The following is a 20,902-nucleotide window of genomic DNA, read 5'->3' as shown; positions in this document are numbered from 1 at the left end:
CACCATATCTGTCATCAGACGTTGGCAATCGTATTGGCAATCCTATTTCTGTCAACAGCCGCATGAAAAAGTGCTGCTGAGTTTTGTCCAAACCAGTCTCTTAGATTTTGAAGCCATGGTGTTCTTCTTCTGCCTGGACCTCGTTTGCCTTCAATCTTTCCCTGGAGGATTAAGTGAAGGATGCCGTATTTTTCTGGGTGTCGCATCACGTGTTCAATTAACCTGGCCTTCAGATTCTCTGACAGGCTGTCATCCTTCTTAGCTTTTGAAGATCAGTTCGGATTCTCAATTGAATCCAAGCCTTTTGACATAAGGTGGATAAGGGAATGTCCTTGACTTCCAACCATTCATTTAACGACCTTTCAAAGTTGCAACGGTACTCACAACCAGTCATTACCTAATTACAGCATGACTCAGCATTAAAGTCACATAATACATTTACAGATTAAAGTTACAGTACACTTATATTACCTGGACAACATAGTTAGGCTCAAACCATATCCTAACAGTGAGTTATGACCGCTTTTCACACTTACAACCATTGCAGCAGCATCCCCGTGGTCGCATGATCAAAATTTGGACGGTTGGCAAGTGATTAATATTTAGAAATGGTTGCATGGTCACATGATCCTCTTTTGCCACCGTCTGACAAGGAAGTCAGTAGGGAAGCCAGATTCACTTAACAACCGTGTTACCAATTTAGCAACTGCAGCAGTGGTGAAATATAAATTTGTTACTACCGGTTCTGTGGGCGTGGCTTGGTGGTGGTGGGGTAATATGACTGAGTGGGTATGGCCAACTTTTTTTTTTACTTTTAAAACAATTTTTTCTACAACCTCTTCGGCTGAAGTGGTTGTTAAAAAAATGCTTTTAAAGCCTCTGACGATCCCAGCTGACGTGCCTGATCGGCAGAGGCTTTTTTTCCTTTTAAAAACATTTTTTCTATAACCTCTTCGGCTGAAGAATTGTAGAAAAAATGCTTTTAAAAGCCTCTGATGATCCCAGCTGAGCAGCGCGATCATCAGAGGCTTTTTTTTTTAACTTTTAAAAGCATTTTTTCGTCAGAAGAGGTTGTAGAAAAAAATGCTTTTAAAAATTAAAAAAAGCCTCTGATGATTGTGCGGCTCAGCTAGGCAATCGGGGGTGGGGGCAGAGATTTTTGCTATCGGTTCTCTGAACCACCCGCCTCCATCGCTACCAGATTAGGCGATCCGGTCCGAACTGGGAGCATTTCACCCCTTAACTGCAGCGATTCACTTAACAACCATAGCAAGAAAGGTCGTAATGGGGCAAAATTCAATTAACAGCTGTCACACTTGGACTCAATTGTGGTTGTAAGTTGAGGACTATGGCTATAGGGGAAGGGTGCAGCCAGTTGGGGCTCAGGGTCCTGTTGTGGAACCAGGTTACCACATCCACCCAGCAGGGAGTGGTCAAAGAAGAGTGGGCATACTGTGCACAGGAAAGTGGACAATACACTGAACATTGATCAAGGGAGGAGAGAGGTGGTTGCAGTGGGGCTCCTTTTGATGCCTTGAAGACAGCGTAACAATATAAAATGATGAAGACTGTCTAAGCTGCCCCTCTCATTGCTGGCTTCCTTGCAAAACTCACAAACTACAGGTAGTCCTCAACTTACAACAGTTCATTTAGTGGCCATTCGAAGTTACAACAGTGCTGGAAAAAGTGAATTATGACCACTTTTCACATTTACGACCATTGCAGCATCCCCGTGGTCGCATGATCCAAATTCAGATGCTTGGCAAGTGGTCCATATTTATGACGGTCGCAGTGTCCCCTGCGATCCCCTGGGATCCCCTTTTGTGACCACCAGACAAGCAAAATCAATGGGGAATCCAGATTCATTTAACAACCCTGTTACTAATTTAATAAATGCAATCACTTGCTTAACAATGGCGACAGGAAAAGTTGTAAAATGGGGTAATTTGTTACTCACGTAACAAATGTTTCACTTAGCAACAGTAATTTTGGGCTCCATTGTGGTCGTAACTCAAGGACTACCTGTACAGACATGCAACAGAAAACCCCTGGCAATGATAGCATTATGAAGGTTTCACTGTCTTGTGCTAAATACAGCGAATGTCATCTTAAACCAAGAAGGACAAATGTAACCAACCAAATTTAAACATTTGTGTTTATTGTGAAAGAAATCGCATAGATTGACATGTTGTAGACAACAAGCATTTTGTATAAAGTTCTGAACTAACAATTACCCAGGGCACTTGATTTGGATCTCTGTCCCAAGTGTGTGGCTTTCTAGTTTTGCCAAAATAAACAGCTGAAAGTTGCCTTCCTCGTTCCAATATGACCTATTGGGCCCCTCGAGAAAACAGAAAGCAGTTCAGACTCCGGCTAACAGTTTTGACTCAAGGCTGCTGGGGACAGTCTGAGTGCAAACTGAGTGAAATCAGTGACTTTTGTGTCCTGTGAGCCACAAGTCACTCTGGTGATGGTTCAAAGGACTACGCTCTTCGCTCCTTCATCTGTGGGACCCTTCTATTTCCGAAGGGCCCAAGATGACCTGACTCCAGTCTTGTGTCCTTTGGGAGGGGGGAGCCATAGGAGAGCAGAGTGGGAGTAGGAGACTCTCTATCACACAGGCTCTTCCACCAGTAACCTCTCCTCCCATTGGAGAAGGAGCTATAATCAGCTCAGAGGGACCAGGTCAGGTATTAAAGGAGGTGTTTCTGAGCATTGGGGGTGGGAGGGAAAATTATCTAAGATGCAGACAATGGGAAAAAAACAGGAAAAGCATGCAGAAGTGAAAATTGTGCCGGGGTTACCATCCCAGGAGCAGTGGGACTGTTTCTTCCCTGACTCCTTAGCACAAGCTTATTTAAAGGAAAATTCCTGCAGGCTCAGAATGCCAGAAATCTTTCGGTTCAACTTGGAATGGGTAAGAAAGCAGCTGTTATTTGTTTAACTATAGAAATTGGCAGGGATTTTGCCAAGTGTAACATAGCCTTGAGACCTTTTCCTGAAAATCTCTCCAAGAAGCAAAATTAGCCCTATTAAGGAAGAAGCGTCATTGTTCAGAGTTCCGGTGAAACTCATCGTGCATTTTACACCAAGCACTGGAAGAATTTTAAAGCATGCGCAGCTCAATACTAGGAATGAAAAAGATCTCAAAGTTAAAGCATTTTCTTTTTGTGAATAAATTTACCACTGATATTTACATTTTCCTTCCTCTAAATATCGCTCAAGGTGGAGTAATAAGTTAATTGGAAACAATTGCAAGACTGTAATTTGAAACCATAAAAGTTTCAAATTATTATCCACGTACCACTACAGTTCTACCATGCCATTACAATATTTATTTATTTGTTTCCATTTCTATACCGCCCTTCTCCAAATAGGACTCAGGGCGGTGAACAGCCAAAGTAAAAAACAGAGCATACAAAGTTTAAAAACAGTATTAAAATAATTAAATATTTTGGCCGTAAATTAAAATAACCCAATTTAAAATCAATTTAAAATTTAACAATCTATCTTTAAGAATGTGAGGGATACAAAAATATATAATTGAATCGTTTGCTTGAATTCCATATGAACATTTCTGCCTCTATATCAGGGCCATCTGCTTCTGCCGACTGTGAGAAGAATCTGTGTCCCAGCAGGGCTGTGATAAGATTGTGTAAAAGAGGTAGGAAAATGGGGGTTTATTTTGTTAGTCAATGTTAGGGCGCCATCTGTTGGTGCTTGTGCAGATTTGAATCCATTGACAGAACTATGGATTCGAGTTGTTGCATGAATGCTTCTGCTATTAGGACCGATATGGGTGATCCGATTGGGGTATCTTCAGTGGTGGGTTGTTACCAGTTTTCTCCGGTTCTTGCAAACCGGTAGTGGAAATTTGAGTCTTCAGAGAACCGGTAAATACCACCTCTGCCTGGCCCTGCCCCCAATCTATTCGCTGCCTCCTGAGTCCCAGCTGATCCACTAGAAGGAAAAAAATCAGGGCTCACTTGACAAAGAAGGAAAAAAAAACAAACCCAAGACACCTTAGCTTTAAATTGAGAAGCCTCCCAACTGATCGGCTAGAACCGATCTGTTCCTTGTTAACCGTTTGGTGGTGGTAGATTGACAATTGTGGCCAAGCTGCCTGAAAGCGTTTTCCAATGCTCTCGGTGGTGGCAGAGTGGCAAAAAACTGTTTAAACTCTTGCCACGGCGCTTCAAAGGGCCACCCTACAGCTGATCAGCGGTAAAAGGCAGTGTGGTGGTAAACCGGTACGCTCCAAAAACAAATAGGTAGACTGGTATGCTCCAAAAACAAATGGGTAGACCGGTACAGCTCTGCAAGAAGTTAAGCCTGGTAAACCAGTACCTCTGCTAAATCCTAAAGAATTGTTTGTCACATGACCATCAAACCACACCCACAAAATAAGCCACACCCACAGAACTGGTAGTAAAAAAAAATTAGAACCCACCCCTGGGTACCTTGTATTTGTTTATAGATCTATAAGCAAATCTATAAGTAAATACAAGCTATCCCAATGGGATCACCCGAATCGGGCCTAATAGCAGAAGCAGTTATGCAACAACTCAAATCCATAGTTCACCCACAATTCAACCAAAATTCTGGACACGTTACATCGATGACACTTTCGTCATCATCAAACATTCTCAAATTGAAGAAACACACCACCTACTCAATAGCATATTTTCTGGAATCAAATTCACACACCAAGCTACAGATATTTGCCATTATTGCAAATTTACAAGCTTGTTTCCAGAGGTTATAGTTGTTTTCAGGGCATTTTTAACAAATCTATTGGAACTTCATTTTTCTACCACCAGCCCCATTAAAGCATCATTTCCTTGTTAACCAGATGAATATATGAGAAAGAAAACATCGGGTTAATGAAGCTAGAATTTCGCCTGCTGAACGTTCCGATAGAGGTGAGCCTTATATTATAAATTGAGGGGAAATATTGCAGGTATTTGCTTGATGTAGAAATTCTGATTCTTAATGGGCTGTGCGCTGGGAAAACTGACTTTTGACTAAGTGATTACGTAGAATAATTGAAATGGAGGAAAACTGATTTGATGTTGAGTAAATCTATGTGTTTATTGGTAAATTACAGTAGAACCTCTGGCCCCAAACGCTTCTGATGATCAAATCGGGTTTTTTGTAAGCACAAAATTTCCTGTTGTTTGTTTACAAACAACAGTGATCCACGTGTGACCGCTGCATTAATTTTGCATTAATTTTGGTTAGGTTCGGGTCACAACCAAATCGGGTTGCGACAAAAGTTATGAAACTAATTATGGTTGTGACCAGAGATTCTGCTGCCTTTTTAAAATATGCCTTTTGTTTACTTGACAAGTTTGTAAATAGAAAGCCACCATCTATTGTACTTTGGTTGAACTAAACCATGGGTGTCTAAATTTTTGGCTTCTCTGGGCCACATTGAGTGAAGAGGAATTGCCTTGGGCCAAATATAAAATATATAATATACTTAGTGTATATAAATAAAAAACTTCCCTTGTTTTTTATATTTTTATTATAACATTATAACTGATGCCCTATTCAAAGGAGGCCAGGCTAAACATAGCCTCATGAGCCACAGCAGAAGGAAATAAAAACACATGTGCAAAGGTTATGGAATAGACTATTTACAGCCTGTTCAGAAAAGTGAATGGGCCTCTAGTAATAAAAGAAAGGCATCCAAAGTGAAACAGCCTGAGGTGAAGAATCTTCTCAGCTTCCATGAGGCACCTGGAGCAAAGCAAACAAAAATATTAATGGAGTCAGTGAAGATAGTAATAGTTTTGTCTCTGGCAATATATCAAACATGAATTAAGGTAGTCAGTGAATTCAATTGTTTGGACTCCCAAAGATGATGACAAGGGTTTCACCCAGCAGATTAAAATTTTTAAAAAAGTAGTCCTTGTTAAATGGATTCTATCAACCAGAAAGGAGGACCCATCCAAAGAGTCCAAAGCAGGGGTAAAATGCTCCCGGTTTGGACTGGCTCACCCGATCTGGTAGCGATGGCGGCAGGTGGTTCGGAGAACCGATAGCAAAAATCCCTGTCCCCACCCCCCCACCCCCATGCCCAGCTGAGCCTCACAATCATCAGAGGCTTTTTTTTTTACTTTTAAAAGCATTTTTTCTACAACCTCTTTGGCTATTCTGTTCTGTTCTGTTCTGTTCTGTTCTGTTCTGTTCTGTTCTGTTCTATTCTATTCTATTCTATTCTATTCTATTCTATTCTATTCTATTCTATTCTATTCTATTCTATTCTATTCTATTCTATTCTATTCTATTCTATTCTGCTTCACAGTGCTTTACAGCCCTCTCTAAGTGGTTTACAGAGTCAGCATATTGCCCCCGACAATCTGGGTCCTCATTTTACCAACCTAGGAAGGATGGAAGGCTGAGTCAACCTTGAGCTGGTGAGAATCAAACTGCCAAACTGCTGTCAGTCAGCAGAAGTAGCCTCTAGTACTACTGCATTCTAACCACTGCACCACTGTGGCTCATGGCTCCAAAACTCCAAGGTTTCCACCAAAACCTGCCACTATGATGTCATGGCCTGTCTATGGTCAGAAGATGGCAAGACCTGACCTTGATTGACTGGCACATGACTCTGGATGCGAATAGGAAGTCTGAAACTTTCTCAACTTTGAAACTATATGAAGATCCCTCCTTTTTCTCCTTCAGAAAGTGAGTGTGAAAAACCAGCAGGCCACCTCAGACTGAGCTCTAAACTCCTAGACTTTTCTTAATATGAAAGAGAAATCAAAATAGGTCCCTAACTCCTCAAAATAACACTGGTAATTCTTCCGCATTGCCTCTACATCCTCTCTCTTACTCTCCTAAGGCAGTCCCAGAGGTTACTTAGAAGGACCCAAAATGTATAATTATTGATAATTATACATTGGAAAGGACAAAAAAGGTATAAAAGGTGGACGTTAAACCAAGACATATGTAAGGAGAAAGAATATAAGCAATTCCTGGAGAAAGAGATAGAGATTTTCTTAGAAGTAAACAAAAAGGAAGATACATCAGCTCAAAACCTTTGGGACATGCTAAAAGCGTATATTAGAAGGGTGACAATTGCATATACGGCAAAGAAAAGAGAAAAGGTCCCAGCAAAATAGACTACAGGAAGAGCTTAAAAAAATTAGAAGACCTTCAGAAAGACCCCCAAAATAAAAAAGTAAAAGAGGAAAGGAGAATAATTAAACACAAACTAAATCTAATAACCCAAGAAGAAGTGGCATTTAAAATAAAGAGGGCAAAACAAAATTATTTTGGGCATGCAAACAAGGTGAGCAGGTGGTTAGCTTATAAATTAAAAAAGGAAAATGATAAAAGAATGATACAACATTTGAAAGATGAGGAGGGGAAAATCCGATATAAAAGAGAAGGCAAGAAACGAATAATACATACTTTCTTTTCCAAATTATATACTCAGGAAGAAACAATAGAAGCAGAAATTAAAGAATATCTAGAGAAAACAAACGTATGTAAACTTATGGAAGAACAGAAAGAAGTATTAAATAGACCAATCACTGAAACAGAATTTGGAATTGCAATAAAAAGGCAAAAAAATAATAAGACACCAGGACCAGATGGAATACCCATTGAGTTAACAGGACCATACAAAAGCAGATAGGAGGATTTATGCTAGAAATATTCAATGAAGCATTACAGGAGACAAATATACCCAAAACATAGACAGAAGCATTAATTACACTTATATACAAGGAGGACTCAGACCAGCAACTAGTACTAAATTTATAAAACATATATCTCAATAATTGCTGAAAGATTAAAAATGATTTTAAATAAACATATACATTTGGATCAAAATGGTTTTTTGCCTGGACGACAAATTAGAAATAACACACGCACTATAATTGATATATTAGAATTCTATGAAGCACACCCATAGAAACAAGTTTCACTGGTTTTCCTTGATGCCCAAAAAGCTTTTGACAATTTGAATTGGAGATTTATGATACAACAAATCAAAAAAATGGAATTTGGCTCAAAATTTGAAAAAATGATTGAAAAAATATATTCAAAACAAACTGCAAGAGTAATTATGAATCAAGATGTTACAGATGGATTTGAGATAACAAAAGGAGACAAGGATGTCCACTTTCCCTTCTCTTTATATTATCATTGGAGCCATTCTTAAAAAAAATTAGGGACAATCGAGAGTTAAAAGGATTGACAATAAAAAATGAGGAGTACAAATTGCAAGCTTTTGCAGACGATATGGTCTTTATAATTGAGGAACCCCTAAAATCAGGCCCCAAATTGATTGAAAAAATAGAAGAATTTGGTGCAGTGGCAGGTTTAATAATTAATAGAAATAAATCCAAATTGCTAACCAAAAATCTTACAAAAAAACAAGAGAGAATTAGAAAATAGTATGAATATTCAGATAACAAAAAAATAAATAAAATAAAATATTTAGGGATTTGGCTAACAGCAAGAGGCTCATCAATCAAAAAAGAAAATTATGATAAATTAATGCTGCAAATTGGAAAAGATTTGGACAATTGGAAAAATCTTCAAATTTTATGGATGGAAGAGTGGCGGCAATAAAAATGAATATCCTGCCCAAAATTTTATTCCTCTTCCAGGTTATACAGGTAAAATTAGAAAAAAGTTTTTTTGATTTATTAAACAGATTGACCTCAAAATTTATATGGCAAGGGAGAAAACCTAGAATTAGATTAAAAACATTACAAGATACCAGGGTCAGAGGGGGTGTAGTATTGCCGGATTGGGAGATTTATTACCAAGCAGCATGCCTAACATGGTTAAAGGAATGGATGGAGTTGGGAAACAAAAGAGTTTTAACAATAGAAGGACACAATTTACAGACAGGATGGCATGCATTTTTATGGGGTGAAAAGCAGAAAACCCATGGATATTTTAGAAGGCATATAATTAGAAATTCACTATTATTAATTTGGCACAAAATTAAAAAGCAACACTATATAAGAATAACGCTTTGGATTTCTTCTAATGAAACATTAATGCACCCAAATTTAGTAAATTGGAATAAAATAATTAGATATAGGAATATATTAAATGATTTGGGAAAATTAAAAACAAAACAAGAATTGGAACAGGATTTGAATAGGGAAGTTGAATGGTGGACATACTTACAAATAAGATCAAAATACTTAGAAGATATAAAAATAGATCAGATAGAGTAAAATGAATTGGATAAAATTATATATGGGAAGGAACAAAAATTAATTAGTAAAATATATAAATTTTTATTACGGTATAAAATGGAAGAGGAAATTGTGAAAGATACCATGATTAAGTGGGCAAGGAATTTCAATCACGCAATAGAACTAGAGAAGTGGGAAAAGATGTGGAGAACAAATATGAAATTGACAATATCAATGGCATACAAGGATAACCAGATGAAAATGTTTCATAGATGGCACTTTCCACCAGCTAGAATTGCGAAAATGTTCCCTAGTAATTCACCGAAATGCTGGAAATGTAAGAGTAACTATGGAACATATTATCATCTTTGGTGGACCTGCCCAGTGGCGAAGAAATTCTGGGCGAAAGTTAAAAAGTGGATAGAGGAAATGATTCAGAATTCAATAATGGGAGAACCTGAGTAGTTTCTACTAGGTATCTCCATAGAAAACTATACCAAGGAAATATATTATTTAATACTACATATATTGACAGCAGCCCGCATAGTCTATGCACAAAATTGGAAGAAGGAAAACTTACTGTTATGTCCTTATAAGGACATCTGCCGGGGATTGGCTAATCCACCGGCAGGAAATTCAAACAACTGTCATTGGACGGCTGAGTCTGCCGAAGCGTATAAAAGCTCCGGCAGCACAGCCGTCCGTCTTTATTCAGAGCTGAAATAAAGGTACTGAATGGACCAATGCTGGTTGCGTCTTCCTTTCCCTTCCCTTTCCCTTCCTTCCCCGTGCCCAGTCTACAGAGTGGGAGGCTCCCAGCAGTCCATGGTCGAGAACCCACATAGACTTCGCGGGGCCGATGAGCGGAAAATTCCTCCTCATCATTGTGGATGCCTTCTCGAAGTGGCTGGAGGTCGTGCCCATGGCATCCATAACAATAGAAGCCACCACCAAGGCGCTCCAGAGACTATTCATGGGCTACCGGATGTCCTTGTTTCCGATAATGGGCCGCAGCTCACATCCAAGCCCATGGAAACGTTCCTGGCAGGACTGGGTATCCGCCATGCCCTGATTGCCCTCTACAGACTGGCCGGAAATGGGCAAGCTGAAAGGATGGTGAGGCTCACCAAAGAAGCCCTCACCAAGATGGGCACTGGCAAGAGAGGATCGACCAGTTCCTCCTCACGCAACACATCACGCCGCACACAACGACGCACAAGAGCCCGGCCGAACTGCTGATGGGCAGAAGACTGAGGTCACATCTGGACTGGCTGCATCCCCTGTACAACTCAGAGGTGCAAGGCGATACCCCGGCGAGGTAGACCCGCACCACCGCAGCAAGTCAAGCCATCGCCGAACCAAGGAAGTAGACCGGTACCCGCAGCCTGAGGGGAGTCAGTACCGCGCCGACGAGGCCATTCGCCACCCCAGCGAGGGAGACCTCCATCTCCACAACGAAGTAGACCGGGGACAATGCACAGAGGGAGACCCGCAACCCCCCGGCGAGGGCGACCTGCCACACCCCGGCGAGGGAGACCAACACCGATGCAAGGTAGTAGACCGGGGACAAAAAAGAAGGACCCAAAATGTGTTAAGAGCAATCAATGACTATAGAATACTGGTGAAGGGTGGATAAGGGGAGATGGGGAAGATAGGATTCTTTTACAGAATGTGCTTGGATCAAATTTTTTTGCAGATGTAGTGATGTTCAGTGGTGCATCTCCCTGAGCTGGCGGTGGCATCATCATCATCCAAATACGCACAGTCTCCTCCATTTCCCATGACTTCCAACCTGCAACAGAGGCAGAAATTAGGTAGTGGAAGTTATCTCCCACCTAGCAGCACCAAAGGGGTCCTGAGTTTACAGTTCATCTAGCTGAGCCTTGCCTTCTCAAAGGTGATTCTCCAGATTGTTCCCCAATTCATCTATTTGGAAGTGTTGATTATATAGTAAATCTACATCCCAGCAGCTTAGCCTTCTGGATTCAATTCCAGGTGAAATTCTGACCAAGCTACTTGTACAGGCAGTCCTTGACTTGCAACCACAATTTGGACTCAAATTTCCATTGCTAAGCAAAGGAGTTGTTAAGCGAGTAGTGCTCAATTTTATAACCTTTTTTTGCCACGGTTGTTAAGTGAATTACTGAAGCTGTTACGTGAATCAAATGATTTTAAGAGTATCCAGCTTTCCTTGCTGACTTTGCTTCTTGGGAAGGTTGCAAATGGCAACCATGTAACTCCAGGATTTTGCAAATTGTGGTATTTGCAAAATTATCAAACTTTGGTAGCAGATGTGGGGTTGGTTTTATCTTTGAAGTAGAGGTTTATTTGGTTTAGTAGTATTGTTTAATTTCTGTAAACTGCCCAGACTCACCATGAGGGATGACCACATAATTTTTCCAAATAAATAAATACATGCCGATTGCCAAGCACCCAAATTATGATCAGGTGATCATGGAGATGCCATGATGGTTTTAACTGCAAGGATCAATCATAAGTCTTTTTTCCCCACTTAACAATGAACAGTCAGTAAATGAATGACTATAAGTAGAGGACCCCTCGTCAGTGGTGGGTTTCAATTTTTTTTAATACCGGTTCTGTGGGTGTGGCTTGGTGGGTATGGCATGACTTAGTGGGTGTGGCTTGGTGGGCATGGCAGGGGAAGGATACTGTAAAATCTCCATTCCCATCCCACTTTGGGGGAAGGATACTGCAAAATCCCCATTTCCTTCTGATCAACTGGGACTTGGGAGGCAGAGAATAGATGGGGCAGGGCCAGTCAGAATTTTTACTACCGGTTCTCTGAACTACTCAAAATTTCCGCTACTGGTTCTCCAGAAGTGGTGAGAACCTGCTGAAACGTACCTCTACCCCTCATAATACATTTTTAACTACATTAGTAGGGCCAAACCTTTTTAGAGGGCAATGCCTGAATACTGGCAGCTGGGAGGCTCTTTTTAAGATCAACTGCATGGAGCCTCAGTGGAGGCATTTTACTTTCAGCTCTTGGCACTGAAAGGAAAAGAGGAAGACTCACGTTGAATTTTCTCCATCTAGCCACTTCCAGGGCTGATCGGGTTCTCTCTTGAGGCCGATCCAAAAGACATGGTCTCTTGTGAACATCCTCACAATAGCCTTAAAAAAATGGTGCATGTTAGAATGTTGCATTGTTAGATTTCCAGCTGAATTTCTGAACTTACACATAGGACAGGACCATTCTGAAAGGACCAAAACTATCTTTAAAAGAGTAATCTAACCCTAATGAACATAACTACCAGTTCCTTTAGCGAGCGGGAAAATGGCAGGCTTTGAAAAAGCTTATGCTTTTTCAAAGTAAATATTAAACCTTTAGTAGAAGGTAAAAGTCTGGTTATATTAGAATGTTTTTTGGCATTGTCTACAGTTTTACTTTTGGGTTCCTGATTCTATGTCAACAGATCTTGCTTTGTGAAACTGGCAGATTTTGGAACCTGGAGAAGATTCAAAGGATCTTGAAGCTTTTGTTCAGAAAAGCATCTATGGAGATTTGTTTTAGCAATATCAGGAGAAAAACCTTTAACTTTTTCATGCACCATCAATGAAGTAATGTTATTTCTAGGAACTGATTTATCCTAGACAAAACCAGCTACATTACTCACCATTTCCTCCTCCATAATTTTGGCCAGGGAAGCATTATGTAAAATACAGAACTTCTGGCTCTCCTTCCAGTTCTTTTCCTCTACTGAAAATTTGTAGCAGTGTCCCTGATGTCCAATCCAATCAGGTGGACATTTAATGACATCCTGTTGGTGCCTTAATGGCACTAATGTTCCTAGAACAGAGAAAGATGGAAAGAATAGACACTAACTTATCCAGTCCCGTTCTTATGGGTAGGATGGGACCTCCTGCTGAATTAGAACCTGTTAGTGGGTTCTAAGAAAATCCAGTCTGGTTAAAAAAGCCCCATATCCTAGTAGTTGTAATGGCCTCCATCCTGTAATCCTCAGATTGATAAGAGATAATAGATCTGAGCAGTGATTTGGATCCTGGATTTGAATCCAAGAAACCAGATGCAAATCCATTTATTCAGCCATGAATCCTTTTTTTTGTGGGATTTTCCATTAATTTGTTCAATCTGTCTCACAGTTCATCCACCTACTTCAGTTTTATTGCTTCTGGCAGGAAATCAGTAAATAAAGAAATGCATGTTTTGTTTTGTTTTGTTTTTACTTCTCAAACACCAAGATTTCTTCTAAACATAGGAACTGAAGTTTCCTGTACTGGATGAAGTGGATTACAGTACCTAAAAACCAGGGTAAGGCCAACTCTATGTTTCTGATCTAACTGCAGAGGTCATTCAGCTTCATGAAGTCTTGTTAGAAGAAAGTTTTCAAGAGAAAAGTATTAGAGTCCATATTTCTTACCCAGGTAAAAGAGAGCAGCGCCGAAGATGAGGAGAGAAATGACAAGTCCAATTACTTCCTTTTTAGCTTTACATTGAGTTGGCAAAAATCTCTGTGTGACACAAGCTGCAAAAAAAAAAAGAAAAGAAAAAGAAGAGAAACAAGATTCATCAGCACTCATCTGCTACACCAAAGGAAGGTACAGAGAAATCTAGATACTGATGGTTCTCCTTGTGTTGAAATCCCTAAATAAAATATTATATACATTTCTAAGCTGGTAGGGTTTTTGTTTTTAAACTTTAAAATCCAATATTTCTCAGTTAACTAAAACGTCAGTCTTAATCTGACGAAAAGAAACTGAGCTATAATGTTCTCACTGAGCAAATAAAACTGCTAAAGAGTTTTTCCCTCTAATCCTCCCTCCCTCTCTCTTCCTCAGTGTCTTTGATGGATCTGGAGGCATTCATGTAAATAAAGGTGATGCGCCAGCCCAGACTATATTTGCATTTCATCTAGTTCAGTTAAAAGACTGTAACATAAAATGATGTTGGGTCTGGTGAAGCAGGATTGGGCCTGCTGCAGATCCCGTCAGCCAAAGAGTGTTGATTGGCAGGAACTAGAAGATAGGCTTTCTCTATTGTAGCCCCTGCCTTGTGAGCTATTCTCCCTCAGAGATTAGAATGGCCCCAACTCTGTTGGCCTTTCCCAAGGCATTAAAAACCTGGGTAAGTGCTTGGCCCTGGAGCTCAGAATGGGGGAAGGGCCCCATTCCTTGGCTTTACTGTTAGTTAATTATCTTGACTGCTGTTCGTATTTACTTTCTGGATGTTTTATTGTTTTTGTTTTAATTGTTCTGTAACTTTAGAATTATAAGCCACCCAGAATCATTTGATTGAGTAGGGCAGCTATAGAAATTGAATAAATTAATAAAATTGATGGTGCAGCAAAAAAACGACATGAATGTCTGCACAAAGGGTAGGATAAAACCACCTGACATTCAACTGCTTAAGATAAACTGCACACAGTCCAGGAAACAAATAAATTTTCCTCTTTTCCTTTTTGGAGCATCCTGGACAAGGAACATGCCCAGAAGGTTCAAAGTAGAATCTGTATTTTTTGCTTGTTCGGAGCAGACTCCCAGCTCTCTCCTGCATCCCACTCCCTACAATACATTTATTGTAAATGGCATCTTAAAGCTTACTAGAACCACTCCCAAGGTTTATAATAACATTTGCTTATTTATTTCTGTCCCATGAAACATTAAAATTCAGCAGGAGTTTTTCAAAGTTTTCCTATAAACTTACCATTAGCAGCTTGCTCAAGTGCTATGGCATCTATATCCGTGGATGGAGGATTGGCTGAAATGGTCTGAGCTGTGGGGAAGACATATGATTTATGACTTGCCTGGCAGCAATTACATTTATAAATTTTGTAAGTATTATAAGTTTTCAAAGTTTTTCATATAATGCAAACATAAGCAATGGAATATAATCCAAGCAGTGTCTTAAACTTTAAAAGAACTGATTTTAACAACTTCAGAGAGAGAGCCTGAGAAAAATTCCATGGATGAAAATCCTAAAGGAGAAAACAACTCAAGAAGTGTGGGAAACTCTGAAAAATATCATCATAAAAGCCCAGTCCAACACAATACCACTGAAAAAGAAAAACAAGAAATTCAAGAAGAAACAGCATGGTTCCACAAAAATCTCTCCGATAAACTGAAATACAAAAAGGACAAGTATGGAAATAGAAGAAGGGACACATAGCTAAGGCAGAATATCAGCAGATAGCCTGAATCTGCAAAGATGAAGCTAAGCTAAGGCTCAGAATGAAGAAACACTTGCAACAAAAGCTGAAGATAATAAAAGAAGTTTCTTTCAACATATAAATAACAAGAAAAAAGTCAAGGAAACAGTTGGTCCACTAACGAGAGAAGATGGCAAGGAAGTAACAGGCAGTAGAAAGAAAGTAGAGCTGCTTAACTCATTCTTTGCATCAGTCTTCATGAAAAAAGAAACTATAGCCCAACCTACCAAAAACATAACTGTAAAAGACAGACTAGAAATGAAATTTAAAATAAGAAAGAAAATGGTAAGAGAACACCTGTCTGATCTTGAAGACTATAAATCACTGGGACCTGACAAATTACATTCCAGAGTTCTGAAGGAGCTGGTGGATGTCAACTCAGAGCCACTGTACCATGTCTTTCAAAAATCTTGGAGCACCGGGGAACTACCAAAGGACTGGAAAAGAGCTGATGTGGATCCCATCTTCAAAAAAAAAAAAAAAAGCAGATGGGGGAGGGAATATCCAGGAAACTACAGAGTACAGACCAATCAGCCTAACATCCCCAGGGGCCTGGGGCAAACTGGTTATTAAATTATTCCCCCCCCCCCACACACACACACTATCAAAGTGGATCCTGGGTGCTGCGTTGCAATGGAGAAATGGGAAATGGAGGGACGGAGGAGCAGGGAGAAGAGGGAAAGTGGCCTCCTTCCCTCGCACCAGCCACTCCGTTTCCCATTTCTCTTTTTTAAATTATTTTTTAATTTTAAATGCAAATATTACAAACATAGTACATATACATCAAAATACAAAAAAGGGGAAAAAATACAAATTACAGTGCAACACCCCAAGACCATTTTCCCCCTTATATTTCTTTTTCTATAACAACTAAAAGATATACAATATATTCCAATTGTGCCCTTATCCCCTCCAAAACATATATTCTTCAGTAGATTTAATCCCTTTGCCTTCCACCAACGTTGTTTTTATAAAATCCCCCCATATTTCATTATAATTGTTTGCTTTAATCATCCCTTTTTAAAATTTAAGTTGTTGTTAATTTATCATTTGTTGCCATACTCCAAATTTCATTATACCACTCATTTATTTGAATATACCAATTTCATCCTCAATATTTAGCCATCACTGATCTAGCTGCCATTATCAAATTTACAATCAATTCCTTTTTTGTTTCATTTATATCCCATTTTTCCACCAGCAACAGTAATGCAATCCTTAGTGACATATCTAAATTTACATTCAAAAGTGCTCTAATTTCTCTAAACACCATGTCCCATATTTTTTGTGCACTATCATAATCCCACCACATATGTTTATATGTTCCAATCTCTTTCTCACACCTCCAACAAATATTTGTATATTTACCATCTATTTGATTTAATTTACATGGTGTTAGGTACCACCTCCATATCACTTTATATCCATTTTCCTTAACTCTGACATATTCTTATACACTCTATTCCAAATATTTTTCCAATCATTTATTTCTCCTAAATCTGATTCCCAAATTAATTTTAAACCTTTTGCCTGCTCTTCTAATTCAGTTAATATTCTATATATTTTCCTAATTCTTCTTTTACCTATATATTCTTCATTCACTTCACATTCTTTTATAATTATTTCAAATTTTGTTAAATGACTTTCACCTCAAATCTTTCTTCCACTTTTATTCATTTCTCTAATTGTATTAAATTCAACCAATTTAATTTAATATCTGATAAAACGTTCTTTAGTTGTGTTATATTCTTTATCTTGTTCTTCCAGTCTTCCCATTCATATATCTGATTTTCTTTTACTTTACTAATCCATTCTTTCAGTTCAATTTTAGGGAATTTCTTCATTTCCACCACCGGTGTTAAAGGAGAAATTCCTGTTGTTAACCGGTATCTCCATTTATTCCATAATTCTATCAAATTTTTAAAAAAGGGATTTTGAATCCTCCTAACAATTTTTTAAAATATCCTTTTTAAACCAATATGTTTCTATAGGATCACCTATTTCCCTTAATTCTTTCAAGTCTATATCCCTCCATATTAAATCTCTAGTTACTGCTATAATATCTGGGACCACCTTTAATTGATTAGCTACCCAATAATTTCTAACATGTGAAAGACCCAGCCCTTTTTTAATGGTTGATACCATGCTTTATTTATTCTTGCTCTCTTACCTCCATTACAATACACCTCCAGCAATCTCTGTATTTGCTTTAATTCTTGATCCGAAAATTTAATTGGGATCACCCAAAAGCAAAAAATTAATTTTTGGTAAAACTTTTTCCAAACTGATAATTTTACTTTCTCATACCAGTAGTTATCTATTTTATCTATTATATCTTTCTTTAACTTTTCATAATTTCTTTTCTTTAACTCTTGAATATTTTTGGGGATGTCAATACCTAAATATTTAATACTATCTACTATTTTTAATTTATATTTTCCTTTCAATACATCCACTTCTTCTTTACTATGGTTATATAACATCATTTTTGATTTTTCCCAGTTTATTTGTAATCCACTATATTTCCCAAATTCATTCAGATGTAAATATATCCTCTCTATAATAACTATGGGATTTTGAAATGTTAATAATGTATCATCTGCAAATAAATTTACTTTAGTCTTCTTCTGTACACCAATTCCTTCCATCAGTGAATCTTGTCACTGCGTTATTTTATTTACCAGCTGAGCTCATTATTTCTGGACTATCAGACTTTCCGTACCTTGCCAAGAATTGTTATCAAAAGTTACTAGGCATGTCTGCATTCCTTCACTTGCTTCACACACTCTTTCCTTTGTTCTCATGCTACGGGGGTGTCGACTGCTGGAAAGCAGCCGGCCCGAATTACTTTCAAAATGTAGCAATTAACTTTCTTAGTTAGTGAGGTGTTTTATTTTCTTTATAACAAATAAATGAGTTTTATTAGAGAACTTTTCTTCGCGTTTCTTTTCAGAATATTGCAACAAGGAATAAGCCTCGATCCATCCTCTAAACCAGGGTGATTTTTCCCAGAGCCAAAAATGGGATTAATCAATGCCCTGACAAATCTTCCTTAATTGCATTTGCCAAAACCTCCATCAATAGTGCAAATAAAACTGGGGATAAAGGGCAACCCTGTCTCGTTCCCAGCTTAAGGTTATTGTCTCTGTAACACCATTATTTATAATTATTCTCCCTTTATTCTCAGAATATAGTTGATTTATCACTTTTCTAAACTTTCTTTTTTCCATTTCTCCAGTGCAGCGCTGCGCTGCGGGGCTTGCCTCACTTACCACCACCCAGCTTTAGCCCCGCCCTCGCCGCCTAAGACAGTCTTCGCCTGATTTCTGAATTTTCGGTAAGAAAAGGGGGGGCATCCTATACATGGGGGCATCTTATAGACCAGTGATGGCGAACCTTTTTGCCATCGCGTGCCAGGAGGGAGGGTGGGGAAGGTTCGCTCGCGCGCATGCCCACACCCATAATTCTATGCGCCCTGCCCTGCGTGCGCAACCTCCTCCCCCCTCTGTTCCTGGCACGCAATGGCCCAGTAGGCCTGTTTTTCTTTCTCACCTGGCTCCAGAACTTCTCTATGCATCTGGGAAGGGTGAAAACAGCCTTTCCCACTCCCTCGGACGCCCTCTAGAGGCCCATTTCCCAACTCCTGGTGGGACAGGAAGTGACATTTTTTGCTGTCCCCAGCCTCCAGAGCCTCTCTATGAGTCTCTTATCAGGTAGATTTTTAAAAAGGAAACTGTAAGAAATTTTCACTAAAACAACTAATATCCAATGCTATTGCAGAAGCCTTTGCCATTGGCACTAATGAAGCAATATGCCAATGCATCTTGGATGGACATGTTGCAAAGCTGCATAACCTCTTTCAACTGCATTATCCACTCAAATCCTCTGATACGTAGAAACCCTTAGCCTGAATTACTTATTACCATATTTCCCCAAAAACAAGCCTAGCTTGATTTTTACACGTGTGCCCTACCCCCAAAATAAGACCTAGTTAAGACCCTGCCCTCTCCATTGCACCTGGTTGCACGGCGTGGGGCGGGACATATGGGGGGGGGGAAATCAAGGTAATGTGGGTTGGGGGGGTGAGCTGCTTACTTTCAGAAAGTAGCAAGGCCCCGCACACTCCGACATCTTCCTTACCTTGCCGGCTTGCCACATCGGCTTCCACATCGCCTGCCGCCATTTTGATGTAAGACGTATCGTTTTACAATCAGGGTCTGTTCCGTTTACGGAAAGGGAGACATGCGTAAGAGTGGCAAGCGAGTTTCTGCTGGGGGGGGGCTGTCGGTGCTGCCACCACCAGGTGAGTCAGTGAAAGACATCCCTTGGAGTTTGCAAAACAAAAAAAAAGAACCCTGACTTTTCCAAGGCAGAGAATCCCCAATTGCAAAAATAAACATTTCAACTATCTTTAGCATTTATTCTGCTTCTTCTTGGTAAAGGGCCAGGGTGCATTTTCATGGATTAAAACCACCAAATACATGTTCCTAAAGAAGATTGGCTTCAATGGAAGTGGCCTATGTCAGAGGTAGCCAGACTGTTTGGAACCAAGCTACAGAAGTGACAGGAGAAAGTGCTTGCAGCTCACACAGAACCGTCACCTCTTCTCCCTCCACTCCAAGCCTGAAAGTTTGGGGACAGCTGGCCTATAGCTTTAAGCACAGCAACTGCTTCTGGGAAGGGGAGATAGACAGAGCCCCAGACCACCTGGGTGTTTTTCTTTACTATGTACATTTACAGGGATTTAGATAGAAAAACAAACATTTATACAGTGTGCCCAAACTTCCCAGTAGAAAACTTCTTCCTTTCCTCCTCCTTTGAAAGTCTCCATTTTTCTCTACTTCTGCTACAGATTATCTAGCAGTGCTCCAGTCTACCAATTCCTACCCTTCTTCCCTTCCCCTCAACTTTTCAACCGAGAGAGGGAGGAAAGGAAGAGGCCAAAATGGAATATGGGGGCTTCAGGAGTGGGGGAGATCCTAGTAGTGCTAGGGGACCCCATGGGGTGGGGGAGCTCCAGCCTCCCCCACCCCATGCTTCTCTTCCCGCCATTTGGGCCAGAGGCGAAACTGGTTTGGACCAGATCATCCAATCCGGTAGCGATGACGGCGGATGGTTCAGAGAACCGGTAGCAAAAATCCCTGCCACCCCATGTCCAGCTGAACCGCGCAATCATCAGAAGCTTCTTTTTTTTAAAAGCATTTTTTCTACCTCTTCAGCTGAAAAAAATGTTTTTAAAGAGCCTTGGTGGCGCAGCAGATTAAAGTGCTGTTAAGTGACACCTGCTGGCTGCAATTATTGCAAGTTTGCTCAAGGTTGACTCAGCCTTCCATCCTTTTGAGGTAGGTAAAATGAGGACCCGGATTGTGGGGGCAATAAGCTGACTTTGTATAAAAAAGAACATCGCTTAGGGGGGGCCAAAAGCCCTACTAAGCAGGTATATACAAAAGTATGAAGGCTATTGCTTAACGCATTGTAAGCCGCCCTGAGTCGCTGGATAAGGGCGGCATATAAATTGAACCAAGAAAGAAAGAAGAAAGAAAG

At 39.7% G+C, this 20,902-nt stretch overlaps 1 protein-coding gene across 1 annotated transcript in view; it reads right to left on the bottom strand.

The window, feature by feature from the left end:
• Positions 1 to 2,137: 2,137 nt before the first annotated feature.
• LOC117667969 (C-type lectin domain family 2 member E-like) overlaps positions 2,138 to 20,902 on the bottom strand; it is a 34,823-nt gene continuing 16,058 nt past the window's right edge. Inside the window, exons 2-8 of the mRNA XM_087885179.1 lie at positions 19,499 to 19,575; positions 15,752 to 15,822; positions 14,857 to 14,925; positions 13,574 to 13,678; positions 12,809 to 12,981; positions 12,208 to 12,305; positions 2,138 to 10,962 (exon numbers count right to left, since the gene is read on the bottom strand). Of these exons, the coding sequence (XP_087741305.1) occupies positions 10,851 to 10,962; positions 12,208 to 12,305; positions 12,809 to 12,981; positions 13,574 to 13,678; positions 14,857 to 14,925; positions 15,752 to 15,822; positions 19,499 to 19,575 (705 nt within the window). The 3' untranslated portion in view covers positions 2,138 to 10,850. The remainder of the gene's footprint in view (positions 10,963 to 12,207; positions 12,306 to 12,808; positions 12,982 to 13,573; positions 13,679 to 14,856; positions 14,926 to 15,751; positions 15,823 to 19,498; positions 19,576 to 20,902) is intronic.

This window comes from Pantherophis guttatus, chromosome 2 (assembly GCF_059756535.1).
Source record: "Pantherophis guttatus breed Tessera chromosome 2, ASM5975653v1, whole genome shotgun sequence".
Lineage (NCBI taxonomy): Eukaryota > Metazoa > Chordata > Lepidosauria > Squamata > Colubridae > Pantherophis > Pantherophis guttatus.
This window is presented reverse-complemented; position numbering and strand designations above follow the sequence as displayed.